Source organism: Bos taurus, chromosome 18, assembly GCF_002263795.3.
Source record: "Bos taurus isolate L1 Dominette 01449 registration number 42190680 breed Hereford chromosome 18, ARS-UCD2.0, whole genome shotgun sequence".
Taxonomy (NCBI): domain Eukaryota; kingdom Metazoa; phylum Chordata; class Mammalia; order Artiodactyla; family Bovidae; genus Bos; species Bos taurus.
Genome location: NC_037345.1, coordinates 51710534 through 51730415, shown reverse-complemented (window position 1 = coordinate 51730415; position 19882 = coordinate 51710534). Strand labels below are relative to the sequence as shown.

General features: G+C 46.1%; 1 protein-coding gene across 2 annotated transcripts; it reads left to right on the top strand.

Moving 5' to 3' along the window:
- The first annotated feature begins 871 nt into the window (after nt 1-871).
- On the top strand, nt 872-18163 carry ETHE1 (ETHE1 persulfide dioxygenase). 2 transcript variants are annotated; one of them, NM_001034344.1, is given in 7 exon segments: nt 872-995; nt 1452-1596; nt 1756-1904; nt 15394-15523; nt 16697-16786; nt 17624-17740; nt 17951-18163. In NM_001034344.1, coding segments are annotated over 7 exon segments (765 nt in total). In that variant the 5' UTR covers nt 872-914; the 3' UTR covers nt 18004-18163.
- Nucleotides 18164-19882: the final 1719 nt, after the last annotated feature.

Here is a 19882-nt window from a genome sequence, read left to right as displayed (position 1 = left end):
CTGTGACTCTGTTTCTGTTTTGTAAATAAGTTCATTTGTATCATTTTTTAAGATTCCACATATAAGTGATAACACATGATGTTTATCTTTCTCTCTGACTTACTTCAGGTAGTTAGATGATCTCTAGGTCTATTCATGTTGCATTATTTCATTTTTAATGGTTGAGTAATATTCCCTTTTATTTATGTGCCACACTTTCTTTATCCATTCCCCCAGCTGATGGACATTTAGATTACTTCCTGTTTGGGCTGTTGTACATAGTGCTGCAGTGTAGATTGGAGTGCAGATGTCTTTTCAAATTGTGGTTTTCTCTGGATATATGCCCCTGGAGGGGGAATACTGGATCATATGGTAGTTCTATTTTTATTTATTTATTATTTTTGAAGTGAAGAAGTGAAGTCGCTCAGTCGTGTCCCATTCTTTGTGACCTCATGGACTGTACAGTACCAAGCTCCTCCGTCCATGGGATTTTCCATGCAAGAGTACTGGAGTGGGTTGCCATTTCCTTCTCCAGGGGATCTTCCGTACCCAGGGATCGAATCCAGGTCTCCCACATTGTAGGCAGACGCTTTTTTTTCTTTTAAGGAACCTTTGTACTGTTCTCCACATAGTGGTTGTAACTCTTCCAACAGTGTAGGAAGGTTCCCTTTTCTCCCCACCTTTTCTATCATTTATTGTTCATAGACTTTTTGATGATACCCATTCAGGTCAGTGTGAGGTGACTGTTCTTTGTTTCTCTGGGACTTTCCAAACTCGCCAGCCTCGCTCTGCTCAGCCCCACCCTCGGTCCGCGCAGTCGCGGCTCCTTTAAGGCGGGCCCCGCCCCCGCCCTGCCCCTCCGAGGTCAGCCAGCGGAGCACCCGGCTTCCGCGGGCATTCGTCCTCGGCTCCGTCCCTACTCTGCCTCGGGCACGATGGCGGGGTCTGTACTGAAGATCGCTGGCCGGCGGCTCAGTCAACACACAGGGTCTGGAGCCCCCGTTCTCCTACGGCAGGTTCGCTGTGGCTGGACCCGGGAGCGAAGATTACTGGGTCCTGAGCGGGTGCAAGGGCGGAACTCCTGGGTCCTTTAAATCCGGAGAGATACCTTGGCCCCGATCCTGGATCTTTGAGGAAGGGGTGTGGGGCTAGACTCGCGTCCTTTAAAGGTGGTGGTGGTGGTGGGGGTGGGGGGTGGTTCTGGAATCCTCCGGACTTGGGGCCGGAATCCTGCTTCTATTTCAGAATGGGTGATGGGGACCCAAATTTCGGGACGGATGGATGTTGGGATTCTTTGGTTTAGACAAAGTAATGTGCAGGGGTCCCAGACTCCTGACTCCTGGAGTAAAACGGGTCTGGAGTTTCTGGGCCGGGATCTTAGGAAGACAATCGAGTTGAGGCCTGGACTCCTGGGTCTGCAATGAGTGGAAGTCCGATTCTGTGCTCTCAGCTGTACCCGCCCCGCTTCCCAGATGTTTGAGCCCAAGAGCTGCACCTATACTTATCTTCTGGGGGACCGAGAGTCCCGAGAGGCGGTTCTGATCGACCCGGTTCTGGAGACAGCGCAACGAGATGCCCAGTTGGTCAAGGAGCTGGGGCTGCGGCTGCTGTATGCGGGTCAGTGTGGAGCTCCTGGGGTCTGAGGGCGTGGGGCCGCAGCTTGGAGCGGGAAGCCGGAGACCCGGACTCCTGGGTCTCAGGGCGGGCGGGGGCTTGAGGCTGGGGATCCGGGTCCTCTCTGTGCCCTCCCGGACCTGGCCCTCCTCTCTCTCCCAGTGAATACCCACTGCCATGCGGACCACATTACCGGCTCCGGGCTCCTCCGGTCCCTACTTCCCGGCTGCCAGTCTGTCATCTCCCGCCTTAGCGGGGCCCAGGCTGACTGGCACATTGAGGATGGAGACTCCATCCAGTTCGGGCGCTTCGTGAGTTGGATGCTGGGTCTAAGAGGGTGGTGGCCTGGACTTCTTGGGCTAAAGGGAAGTGGGGATGGAGGCCTGGGCTTCTGAGACCTGCCGTAGGAGGGGCGGCCAGGCCTGAGTTCCTGGTCTGTCTCTGGGAGGAGGGCACCATAAACCCAGGTGGAAAAGTGGGCCAGGAGTCTCTGGCAGGTGTGTCTTTGACCGAACCCCTTAAGTCAACAACACTTAAAGAGTTTTCTGTAACCTTGTGGCAACTCCTTTGGCCTTGGAGTCTCATAATATTTGACTGGGAGCTGGAATTCCAAGGTCACCGTTGAGGGAGAGACCCAGCCCTGGCTTCCTAAAATCTTTGACGGAAGAAGGTGCATCCAGTAGCCCCAGGGCAAGGACTAACTAGGGTGAGGCAAGAGAGGTGCCTCGGGCGCAACACTTAAGGAGGCGCTCATTCTCACGTCTGTGAAATGACAGGGCTGGCACCTTCGAGTGGGTGCCTCCTTAAATGTTGCGCCCCTTTAGGAGCCTGCTTGCCTCACCCTAACTCCAGCCTCGCTATTGCCTCACACAGCAATGGTCTGAAGATTCCTACCTCCTTTTTTTGCAACCAGCACTATCAGCAGGGTTCCAGCCAGAATCTTAACCCAGGGCAATATGATGGGTGAGGAGGGTGCTAGGGGGAGTTGCCCTCAGGGGGAAGGGGAAACAGCTGGCAGAACTCTTTTCTGATCAGAGTTGCTAAAGTCTGAAGAGAGTTTGGCTGGCTTTGTAAACAGAATGTTAGATGACAGGGTGAGGACTTTGCCTCCTGGTTTTGCTAAACGAGGTCAGTTCATCTGAGTTAGGATTTTGCGGAAATGAGGTCTGTGTGTGGGATCGGAAGGTTTATTATTACTTTTTAAATTTAATTTTTATTTTATATTGGCATTTAGTTGATTTACAATATTGTGTTAATTTCAGATGTACAGCAAAGTGATTCAGTTACCCATTCTTTTTCAGATTCTTTTCCCATATCGAGTTATGACAAAATATTGAGTAGGATTCCCTGTGCTATACAGTAGGTCTTTGTTGGTTACCTATTTTCTGTATAGTAGTGTGTATATGTTAATCTCAGACTCCTAATTTGGGATCAGAGGGTTTAGCTCCACTGGTTACAGCCTCTTTATTTCAAGTCTTTTCCTGGAAGAAAGTAAAAGGAAAATGCATTGGACATTTATATACACTGTGTTTAATAGTCAGGTTCTAACAAGCATTAGAGGTGTTAGAAACAGGTGGAGTTATGTGTCAAGGTGAGCCCTTTGTTATGTTGGGTGAGTGATGTTTTCAGTTAATCAGTGTGGAAGGCTCTAGCTATGGAAGATTGTTTAAGTGCTTTTCTTTTTTTTGTTGTGTGGAGCAGCTTGCAGGATCTTAGTTCCCTGATCAGGGATTAAACCGGGGCCACAGCACTGGGCTTGCCTTGTGGCTCAGCTGGTAAAGAATCCACCAGCAATGCGGGAGACCTGGGTTTGATCCCTGGGTTGGGAAGATCCCCTGGAGAAGGGAAAGGCTACCCACTCCAGTATTCTGACCTGGAGAATTCCATGGACTGTATGGACCCATGGGATCACAAAGAATCGAACACGACTGAGTCACTTTCACTTTTCACAGCAGTGGAAGCATGGAGTTCAGACCACTGGGCCACCAGGGAACTCTCAGTACTTGGTTTTTTTAAACAGCTTTATTGATATAGCTCACATACCATCCAGTTCACCCATTTGAAATACATATTCAGTGACTTAGTATATTTGGAGTTGCACACCCTTCACCACAGTTCATTTTAGAATATTTTCATCACTCCAGAAAGAAGATTCTGCACCCCTTAGCTGTCACCCCAGTGTATCCTTCTTTTGCTCCCACGGCTGTAGGCAACCACTAATCTGCTTTCAGTCTCTACAGATTTGCTTATTCTGGATATTTCATAGAAATGCTATCATATAATATGTGGTCTTTGTGACTGTAACACTTACCACAATTTGTCAAGATTCATCCATGTTGTAACATGTATCCAGTGTTTTGTTTCTTTTTATTACTGAATAATATTCCATTGAATGGATATATCACATTTTATTTATTCATCAGTTGATGGGCAGTTAAATTGTTTCCACTTTAAGGGTATTGTGAATAATGCTGCTATGAATATTCATGAATAAGTTTTGTGGGGGTGTATGTTTTCATCTCTCTTGGGTGTATACATGGGATGGAATTGCTGGATCATATGCTAACTTTGTTTAACAGTTTGAGAAACTGTTATCAGAAACTGTTACCCAGGGCTTCCCTGGTGGTCCACTGGCTAAAACTCTGCATTACCAGTGCAGAGGGCGCAGGTTCGATCCCTAGTCAGGGACCTAAATCCCACATGCCATATCTAAGAGTTCACATGCCTCAACCAAGATCCAGTGCAGCCAAATAAATAAATTAAAAAAAAAAAAAAAAACTGTTACCCAAAGTGTCTACACAATTTTATTTTTTTCAAATTGATCTTTAAAAAAAAAATGTGTGTGTGTTAGTCGCTCAGTCATGTCCAACTCTTTGTGACCCCATGGACTGAGGAGCCGCTCCTCAGTCCATGGAATTCTTCAGGCAAGAATACTGGGGTGGGTTCTTCCCAACCCATGGACTGAACCTGGGTCTCCTGCGTTTCAGGCAGATTCTTTGCCATCTGGGCCACCAGAGAAGCCCTTAAATAAACATTTTTTAAAATATGTATTTATTTGGCTGTGTTGGGTCTCAGTTGAGGCATGTGGGATCTTTCATCATGGCCACAGGCTTCTCTCTAGGTGTGGCGTGTGTGCTCTGGAGCTCACAGGCTCACTACTGGTGGCGCACGAGCGTAGCTGCCCGGAGGCATATGGGAACCTAGTTCCCTGACCAGGGATCAAACCCACATCCTGTGCATCAGCAGGCAGATTCTTAACCACTGGACCACCGGGGAAGTCCTGGCTGTACCATTTTATGTTCCCATCACCTGTGTGAAGGTTGCAGTTCCTCCACATCCTCGCCAACACTTTTTACTATCTGTCTTTATGATTATTCAGCATTTTTGTTTGTTTTTCATCTGAGTTCTTTATAAACCTTTGGAGATGGGCACTTTTCTTCCCCTCTCACTTCTCTCCCCTCCACTTTAAAAATTTTAATTGTAACATGCATATTATAATAACAAGGGCTCATATTATACACGTGCAGCCTGGTAATTTTTTACATATGTCTATACTGGAGTATCCACCGCCCAGATTCAAATCAAGCCCACTGGCCCAAAAGTCTTCCGTGTCCCCCTTCCTGGCCATTGACAGTCACATGAAGGGACTATTCTGACTTAAAAATCAGACTAGTTCTGTCTGTTCTGGACTTGATAAACAGGGATCCGTGTGTACTCTTTGTGTCTGCTTCCTTCACTCTACATATGCTTCTGTATAATTGTAGTTCTTTCCTTTCGTGTTGTACAGCAGTAGCTGGCACACTTTTCTGCCCAAGACCAGATAGTAAACCTTTTTGGTTTTGCAGGCCACGTGATCCCTGTTGTAACTACTTAATGCTCCTGCTGCTGTGAAAGCAGTCATAGACAGTGCAGACATGAATAAGCACGGCTGGGCTCCGCTAAAGCCTTATTTATGGCCCCTGAAAATTTGATTTCAATAATTTCTAAGTGTCATGAAACGCCATTCTTATTTTGATTTTTTTTTTCCAACCATGAAAAAGAAAAACCATTCTTAGTTCCCAGGGCTTAAAAGCAAGTGGCAGGCCAAATGCCATGCTTAGTTTGCCAGCCCCTGTGGTAGAGCATTTTGTCATGTGAATTGCTGACAGTTTATATCTATTATCCTTTTGATGGTTGATTTCAGTCTTGGCCTATTATGTAGAACACTGCTTTGGAGATTCTTGAACATCACTCTCAATGGTAATGGCGGGCATTACCCTCAATTCCAGGGAGTGGACTTGCCGGATCTTAGAACTGACATATATTTAACGTTAGTAGAAACCACCAGCTTTTTGAACTGCCTGTAGATTTTATATTCACAGTGGGCCACATTTGGGTGGTTTCATTGTAGAGTGGACTTTCTGTTTTATTAAGCAGTAATTGAAACGTAAACCTTCCAGCAGCTCCCATGAGGGGTGGCAGATTCCGAAAGTTAGTCTTTCCTGTTACACATGTTGATGTAGCTTCCCTGATAGCTCAGTTGGTAAAGAATCCACCTGCAATGCAGGAGACCCCCATCTGATTCCTGGGTCAGGAAGATCTGCTGGAGAAGGGGTAGGCTACCCATTCCAGTATTCTTGGGCTTCCCTGGTGGCTCAGCTGATAAAGAATCCACCTGCAATGTGGGAGACCTGGGTTCGATCCCTGAGTTGGGAAGATTCCCTGGAGAAGGGAAAGACTACCCACTCCAGGATTCTGGCCTGGAGAAGCCCATGGGGTTGCAAAGAGTCAGACACGACTGAGCGACTTTCATATATTGATGCAGAGAGGTTGCTGCTCAAGATACTAATCCCTGGGTCCCACTTAAGAGATTCTGATTTAATTGTTTGAGGCAGACACCAGAAATCAGTATATTTTAAAACCTCACAAGTGATTCTCATTTGGCCCACCTGAGGATTTCAGTGGTTCTTCCTATTTGGAATGAAATATTGTAGAACAGGTCTGTGTGCTGTGCTATGCTTGGTCGCTCAGTCGTGTCCAACTCTTTGCGATTTCATGGACTGTAGCCTGCCAAGCTCCTCTGTCCATGGGATTCTCCAGGTAAGAATACTTCAGTGGGTTGCCATGTCCTCCTCCAGGGGAACTTCCCAACTCAGAAATCAAACCCAGGTCTCCCACATTGCAGGTGGATTCTTTACCTTCTGAGCCATCAGGGAAGCCCAAGAATACTGGAGTGGGGATTCTCCAGGGGATCTTCCCAACCCAGGAATCGACCTGGGGTCTCCTGCATTGCAGGTAGATTCTTTACCAGCTGAGCTACCAGGAAGCCCCAGAACAAGTCTAACCCCCACCACCAACATTTTTATGAAAAGCTTGCAGCATACATAAAAGTTGAAAAAACATTTACAGCATATGCCTCTATCTATCTATCACTTAATCTTATTTTTTTAATCGAAGTATAGTTGGTTTACAGTATCTTGTTAGTTTCATGTGTACAACACAGCGTCCATCTTATTTTTTGATGCATTTTTAAGTACCAGGTCCCCTAAGCAGAACAAATAAATTTAATTTTTTTCGCAAAAGAAAGAAAGTTTAGCTGATGAAACTTTAGAGTATTTAGCTACAATGGAAAATGACGCTTTAGATCGTCAAGTTTAGCGGGTATAGAAACAGCAGTTAGTTATACCATAACCAAGTGCTTTTTAAATAATGGAGCAGAGAAATGAACTTGAGAACCAAGTGGGAAAAGGCTAGCGCTTACTTGCCACCAGGGGGCAGTGCGGGCCATGGGAACTGCCAGGCGAAGGAGCCTTGTGCTTGCGCGCATCTCCTGTTGAGTTTCGCTGATGGTTTTCTAAGGCACCACATCTTCAGGAAGGGCTTCCCAGGTGTGATCCTGCCTGACTTCCGAGGCTAGGTCATAACAGGCAGTTGGTGGCGCAATGGTAAAGAACCTGCCTGCTAGTGCAGGAGGCATAAGAGATGTGGATTCGATCCCTGGGTGGAGAAGATCCCCTGGAGAAGGGCATGGCAACCCACTCCAGTTTTCTTGCCTGGAGAATCCCATGGACAGAGGAGCCTGGCGGCTGCAGTCCATAGGATCACAAAGAGTCAGACATGACTGAAGCCGGCTTAGCAGGCACATTTCTGCAGGAAATAGGCGAAAGGGCAGCTGTGGAGGTGTATTACGCCCTTGATGCATCATGAACGGGAAGAATACATTTTTGAAAAGAATGTGGGGTTAGGCGGGTCCCACAGAATCCCTGCAGAGGATTACTCAGGTTTCAGGAACAGGCGAGGCTGGGCTGGGTCACCACGTTAGCTGCCCCCACCCACAACTTTTTATTTTTAGTATTTTCAAAACTGTAGTAAATCAAAAGAATAGTACAGTTAATAGTCTCATATCTTTTCTCTGATGTTTACCGGTTGCTGACATTTTTACTACTTTGCTTTATTTCTCTCATGTGTATATATTAATACTTTTTTCCTCCTTTTGTAGTCAAAAGCTAAGTTGCAGACTTTTCCCCCCTAAAGACTTCTAAGATTGTTTTCCCATATCAGCGGTTCTCAAACTCAAACGTTTTGATCTGAGGATTCCTTAACCCTCTTAAAAGTTATAAAGGGCCTCCCTGGTGGCTCAGATGGTAAAAAATCTGCCTGCATTGTGGGAGGTGGGGGTTTGACCCCTAAGTTGGGAAGACCCCCTGGAGAAGGGAATGGCTACCCACTCCAGTATTCTTGCCTGGGAAATCTCATGGACAGAGGAGACTGGTGGGCTACAGTTCATGGGGTTTATGGAGGGCCCTAAAAAGCTCTTGTTTACCTGGATTCTGTCTGTTAATATTTACTGTATTGGTTATATGTCAATCATATCTCAGTTTTAAATAGAAAACATAAGTATTCTGATATGCAAAAAACATTTACTGTATCAGAAGTTGAAATTGAGACTTTTTTAAAAACACAAGCATACACAAGCACCCAGCTGTCAGAGTGATGACATCATCACAGGTTATGTAGCTTCTGGAAAACTCCACTGAATTCTCATGGGAGTGAAAAAGGACAAAAGGCCTCTTCACACCATTGTGAAAATAGTTTAATAGTGTTGATCTTGCAGACCCTGAGGGTTCACTCTACGACACCACCTTGAGAACCATTCTTTTTAAAAAATCTCTGTCATGTCTAACAACATAGACATGTTCTTAAATTCTTAAATAGTTCTGAAATCTAGCCCATGTTCAAATTTCCCCATTTTATCAGGAATCATTTTTATCAGTTCAGTTCAGTCGCTCAGTCATGTCCGACTCTTCGACCCCATGAACTGCAACACTCCAGGCCTCCCTGTCCATCACCAACTCCTGGAGTCCACCCAAACCCATGTCCATTGAGTCAGTGATGCCATCCAGCCATCTCATCGTCTGTCGTCCCCTTCTCCTCCTGCCCTCAGTCTTTCCTAGCATCAGGGTCTTTTCAAATCAGTCAGCACTTTGCATCAGGTGGCCAAAGTATTGGAGTTTTAGCTTCAACATCAGTCCTTCCAATGAACACCCAGGACTGATTTCCTTTAGGATGAACTGGTTGGATCTCCTAGCAGTCCAAGGGACTCTCAAGAGTCTTCTCCAACACCACAGTTCAAAAGCATAATTTTTATAGCTATTCTTTTATTAAATAGGACCCAATCAAAGTTCATACATGGCATTTGGCTGGTATGTGTATTTAGTCTCCTTTAGTCTAGAACTCAATGTACATGAGTTTGAGCAAACTCTATGAGATAGTGAAGGACAAAGAAGCCTGGTGTGCTGCAGCCCATATGATCTCAAAGAGTTCAGTGGGCTCAATGGTTGCAACTCCCAGGCTCTGAGCGACTCATAGGCTCGGTAGTTGTGGCACAAGGGCTCCATGGCATGTGGGATCTTCCTGGATGAGGAATCAAACTCATGTCTCCTGCATTGGCAGCAGGATTCTTCACCACTGAGCCACCACGGAAGCCCTTCTCTCAGTCTTTTTTAAAATTAGAAGCTACAAATATACATTTTTGAGAAATCCTCCAAATGATAAGGGTCAACAGCAAATTCAGACTTTTAATAACTACTGAGCAGTCCAGACGAAGCATTACTATGGCTGAACCTGGTTCTTGACCCTCCACTGTGTCTTCTCTGACAGATAAATCTCATTAAACCTTCCTAACCACGTAGTAGGGATTCCCTGATGGCTCAGGGGTAAAGAAACCGCCTGCAATGCAGGAGACGCAAGTTAGATCCCTGGGTTGGGAAGATCCCCTTAGAGAAGGAAATGGCCACCCACTGCAGTATTCTTGCCTGGGAAATCCCATGGACAGAGGAGCCTGGTGGGCTACAGTCCATGGGGTCGCAAAGAGACAGACACGACTTTGTGACTAAACAACAACATCCCTGTAGTTAGATCAGAAGTATTTTCCCATTTTACAGAGAAGGGAGTGCAGAGAGGAAAAGTGACTTCCCCAAAAATTATACTGAGAAAGTTGGCTGAGCCAGGATTTGAACCCAGGAGGTTTGGTGGTTCCACTAGATCAGTATTTTAGAATTTTAAAACATTATTATTATTTATAATACAGAAATTATTGTATGTCAGGCATTTTAATTTTTTGGCTGCGCCACTTGGCTTGTAGGATCTCAGTTACCTGCTGCTGCTGCTGCTAAGTCGCTTCAGTTGTGTCCGACTCTGTGCAACCCCATAGACAGCAGCCCATCAGGCTCCCCCGTCCCTGTGACCAGGGATCAAACCCTGGCCCTTGGCAGGGAGGATGTGGAGTCCTAACCACGGGACTGTCAGGGAATTTCCTGAGCATTTTTAAAATGCTTTACATACATGAAATAATTTAATCTTTATAATAGCCCTATGAAGTGGGGACAATTATCCCCATTTTACAAATGAGCAGAGAAGCCCAGACAGGTGAAATAGCTTGCCCAAGGTCACACAGCTAATAATAGCAGAGCCAAATTTACAGCCCATGTCATATGGCTCCAGGGACTGCTCTTAACCACTAATCCATGTGCTTTCACTGAGAGAGAAATATTTTACATCTGGGGTCAGCACTGAAACCTCAGCTTCATGAAATACCACTTACCTTCCTGTGTACCAGGCACTCTGAGATTTCCCACTTTATCCTCTGCCTCTCCACTTCCCTCTTTATGTCTGCCCCACTTTTTTGTTTAGGCTCATGGTTATGTCTGTGAGATTCATCCGTATCATCACGTGTAGTTCGTTCATTCGCATCCCGTGCCTCAGTTTCCTCATCTGTAGAGTGGGGACAGGAATGATGCTTACCGAGTAATGATGTGTGAGGTCTGAATGAATTCAGTCATGTCAAGGCCTTAGAAGAGAGCCTTGACACAGGAAAAGGAGTCAATCAGGCTCGTAAAAAGTAGGCAGACCAGACTGATGGGAGAAGAGAGAATTGCAGGGGCAAAAAAAGTGTGGAGAAGCCTGGTGTTTTCTGGCAATGACTCTGGGATTCAAAGTAGCTGGGGAAAGGTGGATGTCATAGGACATGGGACTGGAAACGTGAGCAGGCACCAGAGCCGGGGCTGAAGAGCTGAAACTCTGTCCCAGGGCCACTGGGAGCCTGGGAAAGGTTTTTTTGTTTTTTAATTGTTGGATTGAAAAACAATTATTTATTTTTAATTGGAGGATAATTGCTTTAAAACATGGTATTCATTTCTGCCATGTATCAACATGAATCAGCCATAGGAATATATGTGTCCCCTCCCTCTTGAACCCCCCTCCCCCAGGATGAGTTTTGAGCAGATAGGGACAAAATTGGATCTGGGTAGTAGAAAAGCTCCCTCAGGTCATGTAGGAGGTAGATTGGAGGCTGGTAGGCCAGGGAGGAGGCTGGTGGTTGGCCCAAGCAGGTGAGGCCTGGGATGGACAGGATTATGGGGGTTGATAGAGATGGTAAATTCTAGATATTCCAGAGAAGGGAAAGATAAATAGGGAGGCTGACCATTAGCAAAGCCACCTGTGGCACAGACTTGGTCATTAAGGGCCTAGGAGATTTTGATCCCTGTGGCAAGCAGGATTGTGTTCAATTTATATTAAAATTTTGTTTAATTTATACACATCACATAATTAATATGCCATATACTGTTGACCCTTGAACAACTCAGGGAGTTAGGGCCACTGACCTTCCCCACATTCAAAAATCGGGATATATCTTAATACAGTCGGTCCTTCCATCTGTGTTTTCTCCACATCCATGGATTCGCTAAGCCAGATTGGGTAGTACTGTAGTTCTTACTACTGAAAAAAAATCCTCCTATATATGGACTTGCACAGTTCAAATCTGAGTTATTCAAGGGTCAACTGTACATGCTCTAAATGTTGTTTAGTTGCTCCGATTCTTTTGCAACCCTGTGGACCCAGCCAGGCTCCTCTGTCCATGGGGTTTCCCAGGCAAGAATACTGGAGTGGGTTGCCATTTCCTTCTCTAGGGAATCTTCCCGACCCAGGGACTGAACCCAGGGCTCCTGCATTGCAGGCGGATTCTCTGCGGCTGAGCCACCAGGGAAGCCCTTATATACTCTAATTACTGGTTGTTTACAACTGACGCCCTTCTGATTGGCCAATACCCATGTTATTTGTTGTTGTTGTTATTCAGTTGCCAAGTCATATCCAACTCTTTGTGGCCCCACGGATTGCAGGACGCCAGGCTTCCCTGCCTCTCACCATCTCCCCGAGTTTACCCAAGTCCATGTCCATTGAATCGGTGATACCATCCAGCTATCTCATCCTTTGTCACCCTCATCTCCTTCTGCCTTCAATCTTTCCCAGCATCAGGGTCTTTTCTAATGAGTCAGCTGTTTGCATCAGGTGGACAAAGTATTGAAACTTCAGCTTCAGCATCAGACCTTCCAAAGAGTATTCAGGGTTGGTTTCCTTTAAGATTGACTAGTTTGATCTCCTTGCTTTCCAAGGGACTCTCAAGAGTCTTCTCCAGCATCACAGTTCAAAAGCATCAATTCTTCTGTGCTCAGCCTTCTTTAGTGTTCAGCTCTCACATCTGTACATGACTAATGGAAACACCATAGCCTTGACCATATGGACCTTTTTCACCAAAGTAATGTCTTTGCTTTTTAACACACTGTCTAGATTTGTCATAGCTTTGTTATAACCAAAGTTAAATATTTTGAACATTTCTCCTGAATATCATCCCCTTTTTTAGTTCAAAAATTTCCATGCTTTTTGTTTAAAAAATTCAGAGAGTATGGAAACATACAAAATTAAAAGTGAAATATCATTCCTCTACTACCAAAAGGCAATATTACTTTGAGGGGCCAGGGGATATGCTTTTTCCCACAAGATTTTGCAAGATTTGTGATTTCCTTTTGTACTTATATACCCTAGTTTGGCAGATAGTAACTGAAAAAAACATACAGTGGCTTGAACAAACAGTTTCACTTTTTCCTATAACAGGAAATTTGGAAGAAGGTAGTTATTCTCTGATTTGGTTCACCATCATTTGTGGGATTGATTATCTTGGCTTTTTTTCCTTCATGGTTGCAAGATAGCTGCTGCAACTCCAGCCATCACATCTTGTGTTCAGAGCCAGATGAAGTGGAAAGGGCAAGTGCCAGTCCCTTTTTATTAGGAAGGGAAAAGCTTTCCCAGAATTTCTCAGGATACTTGCTGAGATCTTATTGGCCAGAGAACTGTGCCAGAGGCCACTCAAGCTGTCAGGGAGACTGGGAAAGTGCTTCTGCTGGGCACACTGATGCCCCAAACCAAACTGGGGATCTGTGAGTGGGGAAGGTTAAAACAGATATCGGATGTGGATATAGAGTCTGCACATAGTGTCCTTTGATAATTAGCAGATGACTGCCCTGGACAAGGATGCTAACTGGTGGGAGGAGCCTCTATTAAGAGAGGAGGAGTCATATATGAGTGGAAACTAATCTCATAGGTGATTGTTAAATCACTGGGGTAATAGTTTTTTTTCTGACAGTTGCTTCACTGAACTGAGTGTGGGGATTTAGATAATCAGGGGTCCCTGGGTGGTGTCTTTGTGCTCATGTGTTGGTTGTGCTTAACAGCAAGGCCTTAGTAGTGGCTTTGAGAGGTCAGAAAATATGTGCCTTTGAGATGTTGCTAGACGCTGCTTGCTGCTGCTGCTGCTAAGTCACTTCAGTCGTGTCCGACTCTGTGTGACCCCATGGGTGGCAGCCCACCAGGCTCCCCCGTCCCTGGGATTCTCCAGGCAAGAACACTGGAGTGGGTTGCCATTTCATGCCAATGCATGAAAGTGAAAAGTGAAAGTGAAGTCGCTCAGTTGTGTCCGACTCCTTGCAACCCCGTGGACTGCAGCCTACCAGGCTCCTCCATCCATGGGATTTTCCAGGCAAGAGTACTAAAGTGGGGTGCCATCACCTTCTCTGAGACGCTGCTTAGCTGCCGTATAAAATGGCTTTTCTGAGTTGTACTCACATTGAGAGGATGAAAGAGTTTGTCTCAAACACCCTGAGCAACTCTGACAGTTGCCAATCTGATAAATGAAAAATAAAGGTTTTAAAATTTATTTTAAACCTCTCTCTCCCTGCCCTTTTTTAAAGGGGATCAAACATCTTTTCAGATGTTTGTTCCCTCTTCCCTGAATTGCCTGTTCTTTTATGTAGCCAGTTTTCTTTGGGGATTCTTATTGATGTTTAGAAGCTGTTCAGATATTCTGGTTTTATAACACTTTCTTATAAATGCTGCTAATATTGTCTCTGAGCTTTTTTGTTTTGTCGCTCTGATTTTCCTTTTCTATAATGAAGTTAAACTATGTGATCCCTGTTTTTCCTTGTGGCCTCAGGATTTCCTACTGTGCTTAGAAAAACCTTTTCTACCTCAAGATTTTATGTATATACATATGTAATATATAATATATTATATATATGCATAATGTTATATAAACATTAATATAATATGTATCTATAAATATAGATCTATTCTTTTATATTTCCTTCTAGAATTTTGGTTTTTTTAAGTGTTTATTTAGTTTATCCTGAATTTTGTGTTTTATTTTTGATTACAAAATGGCATGTTCACTGTAAAACAAAAAGATAATATAGGAGGAGTCTAAAGAAAAAAATATTTGGAGTTAATTAATAAATTTTTAAAAATAGACATTAAGTTGCTTTGTAACCTGTTTTTGTGCACTTACTGGCTAGTAAACATTTTTTCATGCCATTAAATATTTGTGTATAGCATCATTAAATTTTATTTCAATGACATAATTTTAAATGACTGTTTAGTATTTCATATTTATTAGTGTGCTTACCTTTTTCTTACTGATATGTAAGATCCGTTAGTACATAAAGTATCCTGACTACTGTCTGGTATGTATGTGCTACAAAAATATTTTGCCAGCATGTTGATTTCCTTTAAATTTTGTTTATGATGTTGTTGCCATTCTGAAACCTCAAATTTATTAAAATTCAAACCACTGATCTTTCCCTTAATGATTTAAGCCTTTTAAGAGAATGTTCTTCTCTAACCAGAGATCATATATCGAGTTGGCTAAAAACTTCCTGAGTGAACTTCTTGGCCAGCCTCCTATTTCTTTGTATGTTTGTTGTTCTAGTTTTATGATTTTATTCCTTGTTTTAAGTTTGTAATTCATTGGGGGTTTACTCTGGAGTGACGTTTGAGTCTAGGATCTAACTTACATTTTTTTTTTAATCAAAAAAAAGTACACATTATCTAAATGTGACCCTGGGATGAGGTGGGAGCATCTGAGGCCAGTTTTACCATGAGTGTAAAACCATAGGCTTATTGGTGACTCTTTGTACTTTCCTTCTCTGCCAGGCCTTGGAGACCCGGGCCAGCCCTGGCCACACCCCTGGCTGTGTCACCTTCGTCTTGAACGACCACAGCATGGCCTTCACTGGAGACGCCCTGCTTATCCGAGGGTGTGGGCGGACAGACTTCCAGCAAGGTCACAGGCCCTTTTCCCTGACCCAAGATTTTAGTATGGTTATGTGAATGCCAGGATTTTAAGTGTCCATTGTAAGAATGAATGAACAAATGTTAGATTTTTAGGGGATTAGCATTAGACTCAAGGAGTTTAGCTGCTAGGAGGTGGTTAGGTTCAGTGGTTTAATTGCTAGGGGGTGATGTTACATTGGGCTTCCCTGGTGGCTCAGCAGTAAAGAATCTTCCTGCCAATTCAGGAGACTCAGGAGATGCTGGTTTGATCCCTGGATCAGGAAGATCCCCTGGAGGAGGAAATTGCAATCCACTCCAGTATTCTTGCCTGAAAAATCCCATAGGCAGAGGAACTTGACAAGCTACAGTCCATGGGGTTTCAAAGAGTTGGACACCACTGAGTGACTGAGCGTGCACGCACGATGTTACATTTGGGGTATAGCTGCTGGGGCAGTTACATTAAGGAGTTTCACTCTGGGAAGGATGTTTAGTTTCACAGTGTCAGGGTTCAGCTGCCCTTTGAGTATGTGTGTGAATGGGGGGGACACTAGATTGGGAGGATTCAGCCACCTTGCAGGGTGACGCTGGATGAGAGAAAAAGACAGCCCTAGTGAGCTGGCTGTGGGTAGCCATGTCCCCAGGCTGCTTCTTGCTTCCTCTTTCCTTATCTTTCCATCTTGGTCTCTGTCTTTTTCTCTCTGAAGCTCCTAATCTTCCATTTATTCATCCCCAACACAGTCATGAGATCAAAGAAAAGATGGCAGAACATTCTGAGAGGTTTGCTCCTGTCCCAGTTTAGGACTCAGAGCTTCTTGCCAAAACTATGGCTCTATCCTCCTTTGCCTCATGTCTTCAATTTCTTACCTTCTAGTCCACTTTCCCTGCCCAGAATCCTTTCTTAGCACCCCCAGAGTGACGGGACTTGGTGCTTCAGGGTCCTATCCCAACCTTTTTTACAGTCATGCTGAATTCTTACCATTCCCCAAGTCTTTGCGTGTGTTGTTCCACTTACCTAGAATTCCCTTCGCTCTCCTCTACACAAAGGGTTGGCTACTGACAGAAAATGAGGGAGAAGGTTTAGCTACAGTGATTTTTATCCTCCTGTCTTCTTCCTGAAGGGAAGCAGTTTGGGAGCTTCTCTCAACCTGTTGTTCCCACTGACCTCTGACTTTTCCTTCCCCAGGCTGTGCTGAGACCTTGTACCATTCAGTTCATGAAAAGATCTTCACTCTTCCAGGAAACTGTCTGATCTACCCTGCTCATGATTACCACGGTGAGGGCTTCCTGGAGGAGGTGTGGGATTTACATAATTTAGCATTTGAGAGGGAGCACTGAACTGCTGTAATCCTCCTGTGGCTCTCGGACTACAATTCCCAGGAATTCCTCTGGCTAAAAAGATCAAGTGCTGAGGTATACTGAGGGTCAGTTCAGTTCAGTGGCTCAGTTGTGTCCGACTCTTTGCGACCCCATGAATCGCAGCACGCCAGGCCTCCCTGTCCATCACCAACTCCCGGAGTTCACTCAGACTCATGTCCATTGAGTCAGTGATGCCATCCAGCCATCTCATCCTCTGTCATCCCCTTCTCCTCCTGCCCCCAATCCCTCCCAGCATCAGAGTCTTTTCCAATGAGTCAACTCTTCGCATGGGGTGGCCAAAGTACTGGAGTTTCAGCTTTAGCATCATTCCTTCCAAAGAAATCCCAGGGCTGATCTCCTTCAGAATGGACTGGTTGGATCTCCTTGCAGTCCAAGGGACTCTCAAGAGTCTTCTCCAACACCACAGTTCAAAAGCATCAATTCTTCGGCGCTCAGCCTTCTTCACAGTCCAACTCTCACATCCATACATGACCACAGGAAAAACCATAGCTTTGACTAGATGAACCTTTGTTGGCAAAGCCTAGAATTCCGGAAGGCATAGGCTTTCCTGGGACTTTCTTATAGAACTTAAGGAACTGGGAAACTACATTTCCCATAGTGCCTATTGGTTAGTGGGAAAGCAATCTGTTAGTCCTGGGCCAGAAAGATACCCTGAGGCCTCCTGGGAAATGTAGTTCTGGAGGCCAGAGGCACTGGACAATTTGACATTCCTCCCCACTCCCTTGGCCATTAGGGCTCACAGTGTCCACTGTGGAGGAGGAGCGGACTCTGAACCCTCGGCTCACCCTCAGCTGTGAGGAGTTTGTCAAGGTCATGGACAAACTGAACCTGCCTAAACCTCAGCAGATAGGTGAGTGGCTGAGGATCTGGACTCCTGGATCTGAGGGAAGGAGCTGGGGGTCTGGACACCTGGGTGTGAGGGAGGAGGTGCTGAGGGTCTGGACTCTTAGTTTCTCAAAGAAGAAGAGCTATTAGGATGTCTGGGTCCCCAGTGGGGCAGAGGGGAAGCCGCATGGTCTGCTTGGGCCCCTTTGTTTCACTATTGGCTTCTTCGTTTCAGACTTTGCTGTTCCAGCTAACATGCGCTGTGGGATCCAGACACCCCCTTCCTGACCGACCCTGACTCTCAGGCGCTCACAGCTCACATCCGTTAAGAATGCACTAGGTGGGGTGAGGGGACCCGTGCCATCACTGGGGCCTCTCTCCTCTTCCCCTCCCTTACTAGCCCCCTCAAGCTTCTTAAATAAACATCTTTTTTTTTCCCTTCTCTGAATCTGACTTCTGTTTTTTGGGGGAACCAGTGGGTTTCTGGGCTGAGGTATCTGCGGTTAGTTCTGGTCCCTGGAGAGGTCAGGGAGCAGGGCAGAATAAAGGTCCTGGGAGCCTGGAAGGAGGAGATTTTTGTAACTCATAAGAGAGAAGCAAACAGATACGTGGGGCAGGATTTCTCAGCTCCTTGGATTAGAACAGTCTTGAGTTTAAACCACTTGCCCCGTGAGACCCAGAATAAAGTATTTCAATTCTCCCAGCCTCAGTTTCTTCATCTGTAAAATGGGAATAATAGAAATAATAATAGAGTGTTGTGATGATCCAATGAGTTCATATACATGAAGTGCTTGGCACACTGCCTACACAGCAGATTTCCTATCAGTGTTAACTATTATTGTTACTATCTTTCCGAATGATCTCTCAGGGACTTCCTGGCTTGAATGACAGTAAGCGTAATGGTAAAGACTATGGATTTTCCAGAGAACAGATACGTTGCTTACATCAACAACATGTGTAGACTCTGGGTACGCTTGCCCCCCTCAGCTTTCCTGACTATAAAATGGAGATAGTAATTTCTCTGTAAGCTGCTGTAAAGATGAAATAAATTAATGTGTATAAAATGTTTATACTTTATATAGGCAGCTCCTGACATCCAAAAATCCTTTCTCACATAGCAGTTATTTTCCTGTTTTTGCCCAGAGAGGAAAGGGTCTGGCTGAGACCTTTAACCTCTGCCCTCCACCCATAGCAAAGTGGGGGGGCCACACTTCCCGCTGTCTCTGGGCGGGCCTCTGACTCAGCTCAGGGCACCCCCTCCTCTTGTCCAGCTCCCCAAACCGGTTGGGGCCCTTCTAAAGTGCTCATTAGAGGGGAGAGGTCCCTACCTCCATTCCCCTCTTCCTGTCAGGAGACTCAGGGTCTGGGCATTAGGGAGGCGCTTTTACACAGGTGACCAAGGCGCCTGGCCCCCTGGGGGCAGGACTGGGGGAGCTGGAGGCAGAGCTGGGGGGTCGTCATGCTGGGTTTTCCTAGGGTGGCGCCGGTGGGGCCAGGATGGCCCGATGCCGCGGCTGCGGGCGGGGCAAGCTGGTGGCTCCCTCCTCCCTCGAGAGCTGTTGGACCTGTTGTCCCCCCCGCTCCACTTCCGGGCTGCTGGGGAGGGGGACCGAGCAGCCTGTCTCTCCTCCCTCTTCCCCAGCCACCTGTCCAGTGGGCAGAAACTGCTGCGCCGGAGCGCAGAACGGAGCGCGCCGAAGCCTGAGCCGGTGAGGGGGCCGGGGCTGTGGGGGTCTCGGGGGCTGGAGTTCTGGAATCTCGCTCCCGAGGACCCGAGGACTCAAGGCTCCTGGTTTGTCCAGAGAGGGAGACCAGGAGACCCGACTCTCCGATCCCTGGGTGAGGCGGCAGGGGCACGGCTCCCTTACACAGGGGGGTCAGAGCTGAGACTACGGGGCTCCAGAGAGGACAGGGCGGAACCCAGATCCTGGGTCCGCGAAGCAGATGATGATGGGGTCGCTCTAAAGTGGTCTAAGGGGATAGTCGGGGGAGGGTGGGAAAGTACAAGGCTCGACACCTAGATAGCAGGGAGACGCCGGTAGGGGGCGTACTAGGACCCGGACTCAAATTCCAGTCCCGCCTCTTAGGGCGTGACGCCCTAGGAGCCAGGAACCCCGCCCCTAGAAGCTCCAGGCCCCGCCTGTGGAATGTTCAGTCCCATCCTTTG

What these genes read in the sequence shown, in the direction of transcription:
- ETHE1 (XM_059876587.1), top strand. Translation starts at nt 1,552, where the DNA reads ATGCCCAGTTGGTCAAGGAGCTGGGGCTGCGGCTGCTGTATGCGG. An exon ending in GCTGCGGCTGCTGTATGCGG is followed by an intron (nt 1,597 to 15,393) that starts GTCAGTGTGGAG and finishes CTTCTCTGCCAG; the next exon opens with GCCTTGGAGACCCGGGCCAG. An exon ending in GCGGACAGACTTCCAGCAAG is followed by an intron (nt 15,524 to 16,696) that starts GTCACAGGCCCT and finishes TTCCTTCCCCAG; the next exon opens with GCTGTGCTGAGACCTTGTAC.